The 14122-nt window shown below is 38.6% G+C and overlaps 1 protein-coding gene across 1 annotated transcript; it reads left to right on the plus strand.

The window, feature by feature from the left end:
• Positions 1 to 3056: 3056 nt before the first annotated feature.
• On the plus strand, positions 3057 to 4916 carry LOC108297063 (protein FAM47A-like). The gene has a single exon (XM_017519701.2). It carries the CDS (start codon positions 3072 to 3074, stop codon positions 4914 to 4916), a length of 1845 nt encoding a protein of 614 aa, XP_017375190.1. The 5' UTR covers positions 3057 to 3071.
• Positions 4917 to 14122: the final 9206 nt, after the last annotated feature.

Consider the following 14122-nt stretch of genomic DNA (forward strand, 5'->3'; position numbering starts at 1 on the left):
ATCAGAGGAGTGCATGATACCAACGTGACTTCTCACTGCTGATATTAACTTTGATCACTTGGTGAAGGAGAGAACTGCCAGGCTTCTCCACTAAACGTCACTATTTTTCCCTTTCCATATTCTATTTTTTAGAATCCAGCCCACTCTCTGTGGAAGGCATTTAAATTCCACCTCCTGGAGGGAGGAGTATCTATATATTTTTTGAAATTCTTTGTAAGACAGATTTGTACTTTTTTTAATCATTAATTTATTTGTATAATTATTTATATCACTATGGACTCATGGATATTTTATTTTATACTGTGTTATAATTTTTAATTTTTAATTATTGTGTTGCTTCAATTGTTTTAACTTTGGCCATTGAGTGCTCTTTCAGTTTAGTTTCTGATCTGCTTTCATCCTTTTGTTTTCTGAGAACTTCTGTATTTTCTGGCATAACATAATACCCCAGCCCCATCTTGTGTTTTCAATGCCCCAGGCCTAGAATTACTCATTTCTCCAAGGAATGAGTCATTTTTTTCTAGTTTCTCAGCAGACAGAGCTATAGAATATATGCATGTATATGCTAACCAATATGTGCACACAACTATAATTATTTCTTTAGCTGTATATCTCTATACATGTTAAATTATTCTGTATTAATACAGTTTGTTTTGTATTCTTTGTTGTCTTATTGTTAAGTTTTAATAATTATTTATGTATTTTGGATATGAGTCTTTTATATAATATTCTAATTTGAAACATGGAAAAAATGAAGTGGCTGTATGGTGCAAAAACTTCTTTAATGAACAGTCACAGGAAACACTTTGAAGATGCCCAGTTGACTTTTAGGAGCTTCAATGTGTTTTTTTCTCTGGGATTATTTAGAATATAGAAGTTTTATTCAAACCCTCACCCATTTTAGATAAGTGAGTACACATATGAGCTTGCTAGTTAGAATACTATTACAGAGAATTGTTGAAGCATTGGCTCTTGAACTTAACATACATTCCATGCAATTTTTCCAAGTAAAAAAGTTAAAAATAAATCCATATCAAAATGGTCTTACCAACTTCACATTATGAAATCTACTAAGTATGTTGAGAGTTTAACAGATTCTCATAATTGATAAATGAAAATATTTGTGATATGTAATAGATCTGTATGATTTCTGCTTCTCCATTATTTATACACTGAATGTGGAATATTTTTATTTTCAAATTGTAGTAATACTATATGAAATAACAATACTTTACCGGATGCTTATTCTGTGCCAGACACTATACAAAATCACATTATATTGATTATCTTGATTTACACATAATCCATTTCTTTGATTTAATGAGAAACTGAAGAGGAATAAATATTGCGTCTGTTTTACAAAGAAGGAGTGAAAGGGAAGAGAGGCATTGATCATGCCTCATTTACAAGGAGAAACTAAAATGTACCTGCAAGTAATGGTAGAAAACATTGTTCAGCTGCACCTAACAAGGGAAATAAGAAACCTTCTTTTTAAAAATGGATAAGAATGTACAGAAAAAAACTGGTGAGAAAATAATATGGTTAAGGAATAATGCAAGCTGAATTTGTCTATAATTCATTTATAAAAAAACTTTTTCATAGGTATCATTTTAAACACCATAAGAGAGATAAAAATTTAACTGATGCTATTTAAAGGAAAATCAAGGATTGCAACTGGAATGGGCAGGGTAGGGGATGAAAATATTCAGTTTGGAAGGAAAGAAGGGAAACTATATTTATTCACAGATAACGTTATCATATATATATAGAAAATTCAATGAAATTTGCAAAAATGCTCCTGGAAGTAATAAGTGAGTTTATCAAGGTTGTATGATACAAGATGGATATACAAAAAATATTATTTATATATACTAACAAAAAAAATTAAAAATTGCAATGAAAAATACTACAAATAAAACTATCAAAAGCAATGTTTAGGAAAAATCTGGAGAGAAAAAATGTGAAAGACAAATACACTAAAAAATACAAAATATTCCTGAGAAAATTAAAAATCACATAAACAAATGGAAAAATGTACCTTTTTCAGTGGTCAGAATACTTCCTATTGTTAATATGTCAATTATCCTCAAATTTACCTATAGATTCAACAGAATCCTAATCAAAATCCCAACAGGATTTTTTTTTTAGACATTGACAAACTGATTTTAAAATTTCTATAGAAATTCAAAGGACCTAGAAGAACCAACTTCATAAAAGAACACTGTTAAAGGACTAACACAGCCTAATTTCTAGATTTATTATAAAGCTTAAGTAATCAACAGAGGGTGAAATTTGTGTGAGAGAAAAATCTGAAAGAGAAAAGAGTACCAAAAAATTGAGCCACAAAAAAATATAGACCACTTGTATTCTACAAATTTCCAAAGGTAATTAAGTAGAGAAAAGATAGTCTTTACAAAAATAGTTCTGAAATTACCAGATAAACATAGGAATAGACACATTTTTTAAATAAAAACTTTGATCTATATCGTGTGCTGTTTACAAAACTTTAAACATATTTAAATTTGAAAAAGTCTTTGTGACCTTTGGATAGGCAAAGTTTTCACAGATACATCAAAAGAACCACAATCTGTAAAAGAAGGAATTAATGAAGTGGACTTCATCAAATGAAAAAAAAAAAAAAAACTTCTCTTTGAAACACACTGTTAAGACAATGAAAGGGAAAAGGATGAAGAGAAAAATTTGCAAATCATATATGTGATAACGGACTTACAAGTAGAACACAAGAATAGTCAAAACTAAATATGATATCCAGCAACTCGGTTTAAAAATGGGGAAAATCTGAACAGAAACTTCAATCAAGGAGAGATAAGGATGACAAATAACCAAATATAGAGATGTTCAATACCAGCAGTCATTAGGAAATGCAAATGAAACCCAGAATGAGATTCCACCACACACCTGCTAGAATCTGGGCTGCGCATGTGACGTCAGAGCTGCCCCGCCTCCCGGAAGAACCTGGGTTGTGCATGGCTCGCGGTCTCCTAGCGACCAGAGCCGCAGGGATCCGGAACCGCTGAAGCAGGAGATGTGGCAGCCCAGCGAGGACCACCATGGGGGACCAGAGGCCGCAGGACCGGCCGAAGTCCCCGGGAATGGACTCCACGCCCCGGTACCGTGACAAACCGCCTTCCAAGAGCTTCGCGGAACACAACCACAGGCGCATGAAGTTGCCACCCATAGACACCGAGAACTGGATATTTATGAAGGAGGGCATGGACGACTACCGCTACGACTCTCCATCTCCCGAAGATACGCTAATTTGTCGCCGGGACGACTTCTCACTCCCCAAAATCTCTAGCAGAAGTCCGCATGCTGACCCACAAAGCAGGCAGAAAAAGCCGCTCAAGGAAGCGGCCCTATTTTCCAAACTGTCGCCAGCCCAGCTAGCACGGAAGGCGTTCGTAGAGGAAGTGGAAGGCCAGCTGATGGCTGAGCATTCCTTGGCCATGGACCCCAATGTGGCAGAAGATATGCCTCCAGATCTCCTACGACAGGTGCTGAAACCGCAGGATCCTGAGAGGAAGCTGGAGGGTGCATGGGCTGCTTGTGAGGACTGGGAGAAGTCAACCAAGGAACCCACCGAGCCTGGTAAATACCCTTGTGGGGAATCCTACCCATGGCCTCCCGAGACTAGGGTGCCCCATCTCTGCCCAGAGCCTCCCAAGACTCTGGTGTCTCATCTCCACCCAGAGCCTCCCAAGAGCTGCCGGATGTCCCATCTCCGCCTGGAGCCTCCCAAGACTGGGTTGTCTCATCTCTGCCTGGAGCCTCCCGAGACTCCAGTGTCTCATCTCCACCCGGAACCTCCCGACACTCATCGGGTGTCCAGTCTCCTACAACAGTTGCTAAAATTGACGGATACTGAGGAGAAGCTGGAGGACACATCGGCTTTTTGTGAGGGCTGGGAGAAGACAAGTGAGGGACCCACCGAGTCTGCTATATACCCTTGTGGGAGATTCTGCCCACGGCCTTTCGAGACGCCAATGTCCTATCTCCACCCGGAACCTCCCAAGACTCGTCCAGTGTCCGGTCTCCGCCCGGAGCCTCCCAAGACTCGTCGGGTTTCTAGCCTCCGCCCGGGGCATCCCAAGACTCGTCGGGTGTCCAGTCTCCGCCCAGGGCATCCCAAGACTCATCGAGTGTCCACTCTCTTCCTGGAGCCTCCCAATATTGGAGTGTCTCATCTCTGCCCAGAGCCTCCCAAAGCTCCAATGTCCCATCAATTCTTGGAGCTTCCAAAGATTCGAACATCCTATCTAAAAGAACAACTTCAGGAAGATACACCAAGCACAACAGAGGGCGTTTCTGACTCTCCTCAACAGGAATACACACCAAGAAAATTCAGTGAGTTCTTCAAGTGGGCTCAAGACATGGGAATTGAGGAAGAACGCATCAGGCGTCTGTATGCCTGCATCCATGGGGACAGGGCAACCTATGAAGACCAACAGATTAAGAAGATAAAGGAGTGTGCCACAGAGCTTGAGGACGACATAGAGCTAGATGAAATGGATGAGGACGAATTATTCTCGCAGGAAAAAGACCAGGACAAGAAAACGGAGACAACACCGAATTTTTCACAGCCTGCAAAGATGAGGCATGGAGGACCATGGTACCTCAAGCCTAAGTTGTGTGAAAAGCTAACAAGTGATGAAACTTCGATTGACCCCAAGCCCCTACTTAAAAAGCCTGATGAACCTGATATTCTCGACAATCTTTATGGACCAATTGCCTTTAAGGATTTCATTCTAAGCAAGGGCTACGAAATGCCTGGCATCATTGAAAGGCTGTTTACCAGGAAGGGATGGACTTACGACTCTGTTAAGACTCCGATGCAACGTGCAATGGAACTTTACAAATATAAAGAAGACGACACAGATGCATTGGAAGAAGATTAGACAGTTTTCTATTTACTATTTAATTGGGCATTTCTTCCTCTCATTTTAAACATCAATCAGAATTTCTGATGACTGGCCCCATGGATGTTCAACTTTGGCAATATCTGGAAATTCAATACCTAATGTTTATAAATATTTCTTAATGACCAGCTTTGGCTTCATTATTTCATATATTTCATCAATTATGTGATTAATATTCACATATACTTTTTTCACATTTTTGAAGCATTGTGAATATTACATCATGCCAATTATTTGTGAAAATACATACAACCAGAAATAAAAGCAGAATTAATCTTAAAAAGAGAAATAGGGTTGGACGTGTATACTCATGCCTGTAATCCCTCCCCATTCTGGGAGGCCCAGGTGGGTGGATTGTTTGAGCCCAGAAGTTCAAGACCAGCCTTGGCAATATGGTGAAATCTGGTCTTTACAAAAAATGCAAAAATTCACCAGGTGTGGTGGCATGCTCCTGTAGTCCCAGTTACCTGGGGGGCTGAGGTGGGAGGATTGCTTCAACCCAGGAGGTAGAGACTACAGTGAGCCGTGATCGTGCCACTGCACTGCAGTCTGGGAAACAGAGCAAGACCCTATCTCAAAAAAAATGTGCTGAGTGAAAGGAGATTTATGTAACTCCTTATATAAAAATTGTAATGAAATAATTATCACAATTATTTTGTTAAGCAAAAATTGGAGTCTATAGCCAAAATAATGTTAACACTTTTTAGTAGTAGAATTGTTGTCTACCCCTTTGGGATTCCATCAAACCTCACGGTTTAAAAACTATTTATCAAAATCATAGTTGAAACTTGAGCTATGCCATTTTATCATATCTCTCAATTGAATTTATGTAAATTTTCACCATGTTCATAAACCTTTACTACAAAAGACTATTATTACCAAATCATATAAACAGGTGCAGAATAGGAGGTAGCTTCAACTCCATGGCAAATCTCATGTGCAAAATAGATCTGCATGACAAAATCTACCAAGCAACATCAAATATCCTTACATATCTGTTCAAGTTAAAATAATTTTCATTTAAATAATAACAATTTAAAATGGACTCATAAGTTTAAAATAATATATCAAGCAACTGCTTCACCTTTCAAAAATAGCAGGTAAAACTGTCTGGTATAGGTAAATTTGTAGGTAAATATCTTTGTAGTGCAGAACTGAAGTGCACTTTTTCTTTCAGTGATGAAAGAATTCTTCTGTAAATGGAAGCATATGCACATATTTCATCCAAGTAAGCAGTGATATATATATATATCTGTGTGCAAATTCTATTTGCAGTGAAGTTTGTGTGTGGAAATTGTGTTCCTGAAGAACCAAGTCTTTTTTCATGTTGTTTTCTAAGCCAAGGCCTAGAATTTCTCTTCAAATTAATCATCATAAACTTAGGTTAATGTCACCACTATATCTTATTGTATTTCTGCAATGGTTTCCAACTTGTGTCTCCTCTTGAGTGCATTTTTGAAAAATACAAGCATGGCTTGTTAATTCTCCAGGCTCATCTAAATTTATCTAGGTACATAAACACTCACACACACATGCGCACACATACTCACACATGTTCCTGCATTCCCTACTCCAGTCAATATTCCTTTTCTTACCTGTGTCTTTCTTGTGTCTTTGTACATAATCTTCTCTATTGTTAGGACTTCACTCAGGCCATGTGATCCTGTTTCAGTGTCTCCCCACCAAGGTCAATTTCATGATGACTTTTATTAAGATCTTATGTCAGTAAAGAGGACACTCATTTTCCAGTTGTCTTCCACTGAACAACTTACATCAGTATCCTAGATAAATGAGTCATTAATGACTTCAAAATCTGGGAAATCTTCATACATATCATTCAGACTTCTGAGAGACCAATGTCATGCCTCATGGCTCAGCATTACCTGGTTTCTGAGGTTCTCCACTGAAGCCTTGAGCTTCCTACGGCAGCATTCAATGTTCATTTCCTTTCAGCAAGAGACAAACCTACTTTTCCACATTTGGTTATGACTTTCCACTTCACAGAGGATGTATCCTCATCTACACAACGGATACCATATCATCAAACTCAAATTCTGGTGAGACTTAAAGTATTACTTATTGGAGTGTCTAGTGTCTCAGGCATCAGAGAATTAATACTAAACCTGATTTGTGGAAGAAGAGGAGGAATAGGAAAGGTAGAAGGGTACTAAAAATATCACAACAGAAAGACTATAAAAAATAACTTTTTAATGTTGTTTATCCGATGACAGCCTTTACCTATATCACACACAATCTTAGCCATTGCTTAACATGAAAAAGTGGTGCTTGCTTTGACTGCACATATACTAAAATCAAGATGAAAAAGTGTAATTGCAAAATAACAGCCACTGGTTAGGGCTTCTATTGCTTCTTGGTAATGTCTACTGCCAGTGAAATAAACTTTCCTCAGAGAAATTATGTGGCTTTCTCTACACTATAATTACACACATTGGTATTAGTTATCACACAGATATAAACAGAAACAATGTTTGATCTATTTGGATTCTTTACACAAATTGGACTTTTGAAAACATCCTGACTTCAAATCCACAGATTTTAGACAAAGAGGGAATTCAAGAGAGCTTGATATATAACTGTGCCTGTGAAGCCTAAAGCTATGAATGGTATATTCCATAACTACTGTAATAATCAACTCTATTACAGCATCACCTAAGTTTCACAAAAGCTTTGGAGAATTTGTCTGTAGGAATATGTGATTTAACAAAGATGAAGGAGATTATTTTTCATTTATGAGAGTCTTCATGAATGAGCAAGGGCTTTGGACCTAGGCAAAAATGAGTTCATATCCCAGTACTGCCATGTTCTTATACTGTAGCTTTAGGCAGAGGCAGAACAGATGGAGGGAAAATACAGAGGGTTGGCTGAAGGAGGAGGAAGCTAGGAACCCTTCCTGGGGCTACTGCGCACTGGAATGACCTCCAGTGACTCCTACAGAGGGGGTGAGTTTAACAGGCATAGATCAACCCATTCTCACTCTGGGCCTTTGGAATCTCAGCAGGAGAAGATCCCTAGACCACTATGGACACTTGATTTGGCAGGCAATGCTACTTAGAGAAGTGGTAGGGGCAGAACTCCAGCCAGAGGCAGAGCACAGAGGGTGTCCTGTGGGAGCAACTGGAGTGGAGCACTGTCAGAGATGTGCATCACCCTAGGCTTGAATTGCTCCCATAGGAGACTTTAGCACTAGGGGAAATTTTGGGCCTGAACTCTGCAGGACAGTCTTACCCATGAGACAGGACTATTCCAAACTGATCACCTCTCAGTCTGCTGGCCTCTTGCTTGGGTCCTAGCCTGGCCACAGCTGCTTGCGGCACAGCTGCCAGGTACCTCTTGGAGCCCACATCATAACTAGTGGAGCACACCGGACTGGCAGAGTGCTCCAGCAGAGTGGGCTCTGAAAACTCACAATAGCTCATTTGTACCCATGGCCACCCTCTACATCACTATGCTGGTGCATATATGCCCAGGCAGACCTAGCCTTCACTTCCACGCCAGCAGAATGGTACACCTGCACCCTGCCTTGCCACTGCTGCTGGCATGAGTGCAACCCCTCCCCAACTTCCACCCCACCACACCGCCATCGTCTTCAGAACATTGGTGGGCACAGAGCCCCCAGCCCCCCCCGTCAGCACCCTGCCCCTGAGCCTGAGCCACCAGAGCAAAACTAGGCATGGATAACAGTGGGCTAGCCCCCAGTGTTGAGTGGCCACTGCTGCCAGCATGAACATGCACAGAGGGCGCACACAGTCCTGCACCCACCAATGCCCCAACCTCCATGCTAAAACCACCACCTGCAGGGACATGCAAAGAGTCCCAGGGGAGGCTCCCCATCCCCACCAAGCCATACTGCCACCACTGCTGCTGCAAATACTCACATCAAGGCTAGCACTCTAGCCATGGAAATAGAAAGGATTATAAGAGACTACTGACAAATTGGAACACCTGGAAGAAATGAATAAATTCTTACAAACATATAACCTACTAAAACTGAATCATGAAAAAAAAAATAGAAAATCTGAACAGATTTATAACTAGTAAGGGCATTGAATCAGTAACCAAAAAACCTCCCAATAGGCTGCTTGTGGTTGCTCACACCTGTGATCTCAGCACTTTGGGAGACCGAGGCAGGGAGATCACTTGAGGTCAGGAGTTTGTGACCAGCCTGGCCAACATGGTGGAACTTCGTCTCTACTAAAAATATAAAAATTAGCTGCCCTAAGTGGCAGGCCCCTGTAATCCCAGCTACTTGGGAGGCTGAAGCAGGAGAATCTCTTGAACCTGGGAGGCAGAGATTGCAGTGAGCCAAATGGAGCCACTGCACTCCAGCCTGGATGAGAGAGTGAGACTCCATCTCAAAAAAAATAAAACAAAAACAAGAAGCCTCCCAACAAAGAAGCTCAGTACCAGATGGCTTCATAGGGAAATTATACCAAACATCTAAAGAACGATTAAGGCCAATCTTTCTTGAAATCTTCCAAAACAATTTAATAGATGGAATACTTCCAAACTCATTTTATGAGGCCAGCATTATCTNAGACACTACATGAAAAGAAAACTTCAGGTCAATATTCTTGAATATAGATGCAAAACTCCTCAAAAAATAATAGCAAACTGAATTTAACATATTGAAAGGATTATATACCATAAATAAGTGATGTTTATCCCTAGCATATAAGGACAGTTCAACATATGCAAATCAATAATATACCACATTAACAGAACAAAGGATAAAAACAACATGGTGTCTTAATAGATTCAAAAAATTATTTTTACAAATTCAATTTTTATAAGAATTCAATAAACTTAGAATACAAGGAAATTCCCTCAACATAATAAAGGCTGTACATGAAAAGTCTACAGCAAAGATCATACTCAATGGCGAAAAACTAAAACTTGTCCTCTAAGATCAGGAACAAGCAAGGATGTGCACCCTTGCCACTTCTATTCAACATATTTATCAGAGCAATTAGGCAAGACAGAGAAATAAACGGCACCCAAGTTGGAAAAGAAGAAGTTAAATTGTCCCCATTTGCAGATGATGTGATCTTATATATAGAAAGCCCTAAACATGTAACAAAAAAAATTAGAACTAATAAATGATTTTAGTAAAGTTGCAGGAAACAAAATCAATATAAAAATTTAGTTATGTTTTTATACACTAACAATGAACTGTCTGAAACAAATTAAGAAAACAATCTCATTTATAATAGTATCAAAAAGAATAAAATTCTTAGCAATACTTAACAAAAGAGGTGAATGACATGTACACTGAAAACTGTATGCTATAGTTTCTATGTAGGTTGTCTCCACAAAAATTTGTGTTGAAATTTGATTGCCAATGTCATGGTATTGGGAAGTAGTAACTTTAAGAGGTGATTAGGTCATTAAGAGAGATTAATGACTTTCACACAGGAGTGAGTTCTTGGTCTTGTGAGACTGGATTTGTTACCATGAGAGTAGGTTGTTATAAAGTAAGGCTGTCTCTCGTACTTGGCCTCTTTGCATGTGCCTGCTCCCCCTTCCAATTCTCTGACACATTATGATGCACAAAGCCCTCATCAAAAGCTGCCCAGATACAGCCATCTGATCTTGGGCCTCCCATCCTCTAGAATTGTGAGCCAAATAAACCTCTTTACTTTATAAAATACCCAGGTATTCTGTTGTAGCAACAGAAAACAGACTAAGACAACATATAACACTGATCAAGTAAATTAAAGAAGACATGAATAAATGGAAAGGTATCTCATGTTCATGGATAGAAAAAAAAATTTCTTAAATGTCCAATTACTCAAAGTAATCTATAATTCAATGCAATCCCTATCAAAATCCTTATGTTATTTTTTACAGAAATAGAAAAAGAATCCTGAAATTCATATGGTACCCCCAAGAACTCTGAATAGCGACAGGAAAGAAAATTATTTCAATTTGTTCCTCAAGAAAAAAAAAAAAAAGCTAAAGTCTTCATGTTTTCTCATTTAAAAATATATTACAAAGCTACAGTAATAAAAAACAATATGGTACTAGCATAAAGACAGACATACAAACGAATGGAACAAACTAGAAAGCCCAGAAATAAACCTACTCATATATGGTCCACTACTAAGAATAAACAATGGGAAAAAGATACTCTCTTCAATTAAAGTGATGGGAATACTGTATAGCCACATGCAAAAGAATGATCAGATCCTTGTCTTGCACCAAACACAAAGATAAACTCAAGACAGAATAGAGACTTAAATGTGAGACCGGAAACTCTAAGACTCCTAGAAGAAAACATAGAGGGAAAGCTTTATGACCCTTGTCATGACAATGATTTCTTGGAAATCTCACTTTGTGAGATTTAGTGGAAGTCAGACCCTACTTCCTTTTACATAATTGAAAATGCCACATTCAGATTTTTCACAACATTCCTTGCAGCTAGGATGTGAGTACATGACAACATTCTGCCAATCAGATGCTCTTGTCAGTACTATCACACTTGGAACTGAAGCTAAACATGCTAAAAATCTGTAACCACGGAGATTCACCTTGGGTGAGACGTGTAGTTGTCTCAAGATTGAATTCCCAGGGGAGCAGAGACAGGGTCTTAGTGGCAGCATGAAATGTCCAGTACTGTGGTAGTTCTGACACAAACTGTATCATCTACTATAGAGTGATGGCGGCAACTGAGTCCTCAATAGGCTTTTATGTGGGGAGATTTAGAACAACATTTCTGGCCCTTAGCATCTGCCCAGCTTCCCAGCCCTCCCAGAGTTTCAGTGAGATACACAATTTTCTTTTAATAAATCCCTTTTCTGTTTAAATCAGCAAAAGTTATTTTCAGACTTCTGATCTTCGTAACTGTCCAGGGTTTCTCTTTTTTCCTGATCTTCGTAGTTCTAATATTTTCGGTTTGAAAATTAATTTTCCTCAATGAAAAAAGATAAAAGAAATGCAATAGTTTTGCTTTACTTCAATCAACTGTTATGGGACAACCAATACTCCCATAACTTTTTGTGTCTTCTTTCTCAGAGAATCAAAGAAAGTAATTGTGTCTGGTTTATGCATGTTTACATAATAATCCTAAACTCTCTCTGCCTTTCTGATGCCATTTTTGGGCTTCATGGCCATTCCTTCCAATTCATATTTGGTTAGTAGCTCCCATCTTGTCTCTGCATTTTAAAAACTTCGTCTTTAAGCAAATTCTCTCTGCAACTTCAATGGATTCTTCAGCTGCCTCTGTATTAGGCAGGAACCCAACTCATCCTGAGTTTCTCCAAAAGAGAACTGATGGGTTCAAACCAAGAGATCCTGGCATGGCTTACACTAAGTGCTAAAATATGATGTGAAAACTTTCTTTTGCCTGCCCCCTCCTCCTCCTTGTCTTCCTCTCACCCCAGATTGGATTCATTCTGAGGCAGGCTCTTTCTATAGTTTAGCAATCTTAATAGAAAAAGGGTGTTTCTTTGTGAACACAAAAAGGGGAACCACAAACACTGGGGCCTATTGGAAAGTGGACGGTGTGAAGAGGGACAGGATCAGGAAAAATAACTGGGATACAAGGCTTAATACCTGGGTGACAAAATAATCTGTACAGCAAACCCCCATGACACGTTTTACATATATAACACACCTGCACATGTACCTTGAATTTAAAATAAAAGTTTAAATAAAAAAATACATAAATAAATTGAAGAAAAGGAGTGTTTCTCTCAAGATTTTCACTCTCTTTGGCCTAGTTTTGGTCACACGCCCATTCCAGAACCAATCTGGTTGGCCAAACTTTGGTCACATGGTTATGCCGGGGAATATGTTATGAAAGTGGGAAAGAAGTGATTCCCCAATGAAAATTAGGGTGTTGATTCAAAGCAAAGGCTGAGGGCTGCCGGGCAAGCAGCAGCGTTCCAATTTGTCTCAGTGTTTTGCCCCCACACTTACAAGGTAACTGTCAAAGAGTTATTCCTGTCTGTGAGAATTTTGAAATAACTGCTTCCCAAATACGAACCCAGACACATACAGGATCTAAGTCAGACAATGTGTATGACAACAGTGTACTACTCTTCCTAGTCCTAACACTTCAGAATCACCACCATCACTACCCAGTTTTTCCTTGTGATTAATATTCAGTCAACATCAGTAATTGCCCTTATTATTCTTACTTTCCATTGACAGACAATACATTTTTTGGGGTAGACAACAATTTATCAGCTATTCTGTCTGTAGTACAATGAGATTTCTGTTAGTGCCTAGTGGCTGAAACCCTCCCCTCCCTCATCACTGAACAAGTTTTGCTATAATGCTAAGCCAATTGGAAAGCATTACAGGTAAAATCAACTGAAACTTCTCAGTCTCCTCCAAATTTTATGTATCCTTTTCCACCAAGAAAGAAGAATCAATAAAAAATTTATTTCTGTTTTTTCCATACACTAGTATGTGATCTTAGGTAAGTCTTCTCTACTTTTTAGCATCTCTGATTTTAAATCTATTTTAGAAGTTGGCTATAGGCTAAAGTGTGGTAAAAATATAATAAAATAATTTAAAAATAAGAAATTGTAAGATCTTATATATATTTATTAGATAGTTTTAGCTTGCATGTGACAAATTCAAATCAAGCCAATTTGGAAAATTTATTGGCTCATGAGACCAAGGGAATGACACGGAAATAGGCCACAAAGACAACTGAAATTAGGAACTTGAGTGTTGTTAGATCAGTCTCACTAAGTTTCTTTTCTTCTAAACATAGGAGAATGGGACTGCCTTACAATTCACAATGTTCTCCATCAAAGGGAAACATATTCCACTAATTCAATTTAATAAGCTCCTACTGTGTAACCGCCATTATTCAAGGTGATAGAGATATATCAGAGAGGAAAACAAAGTTCCAGATCCTCATGTAGCACCCAGTCCAGTGGCTATCAATTTGAAATTCTAATAAATAACTCTTATTATTTCTGTCTGGATCACAGGCTTACTCCTGGGCCAATCAATGACAGTCAAGTGGAACTTGATCAATGGAATGGTCTTGTCTCTGGAAATTTGGATTCAAAGAATGAATCCTGAGAATTTGTATTTTTAAAGATTCCTCCCAAGTGATTCTGATTTAGGTAATTATTGAAAGAAACAGAAAAACCCTTTTCTCTTTCACAGAGGCACCATCATTTTTTGGCATTATCTTAGAAAGTCAC

This window comes from Cebus imitator, unplaced genomic scaffold (assembly GCF_001604975.1).
Source record: "Cebus imitator isolate Cc_AM_T3 unplaced genomic scaffold, Cebus_imitator-1.0 Scaffold768, whole genome shotgun sequence".
NCBI classification, from domain to species: domain Eukaryota; kingdom Metazoa; phylum Chordata; class Mammalia; order Primates; family Cebidae; genus Cebus; species Cebus imitator.

What these genes read in the sequence shown, in the direction of transcription:
- LOC108297063 (XM_017519701.2), top strand. Translation starts at nt 3,072, where the DNA reads ATGGGGGACCAGAGGCCGCAGGACCGGCCGAAGTCCCCGGGAATGGAC.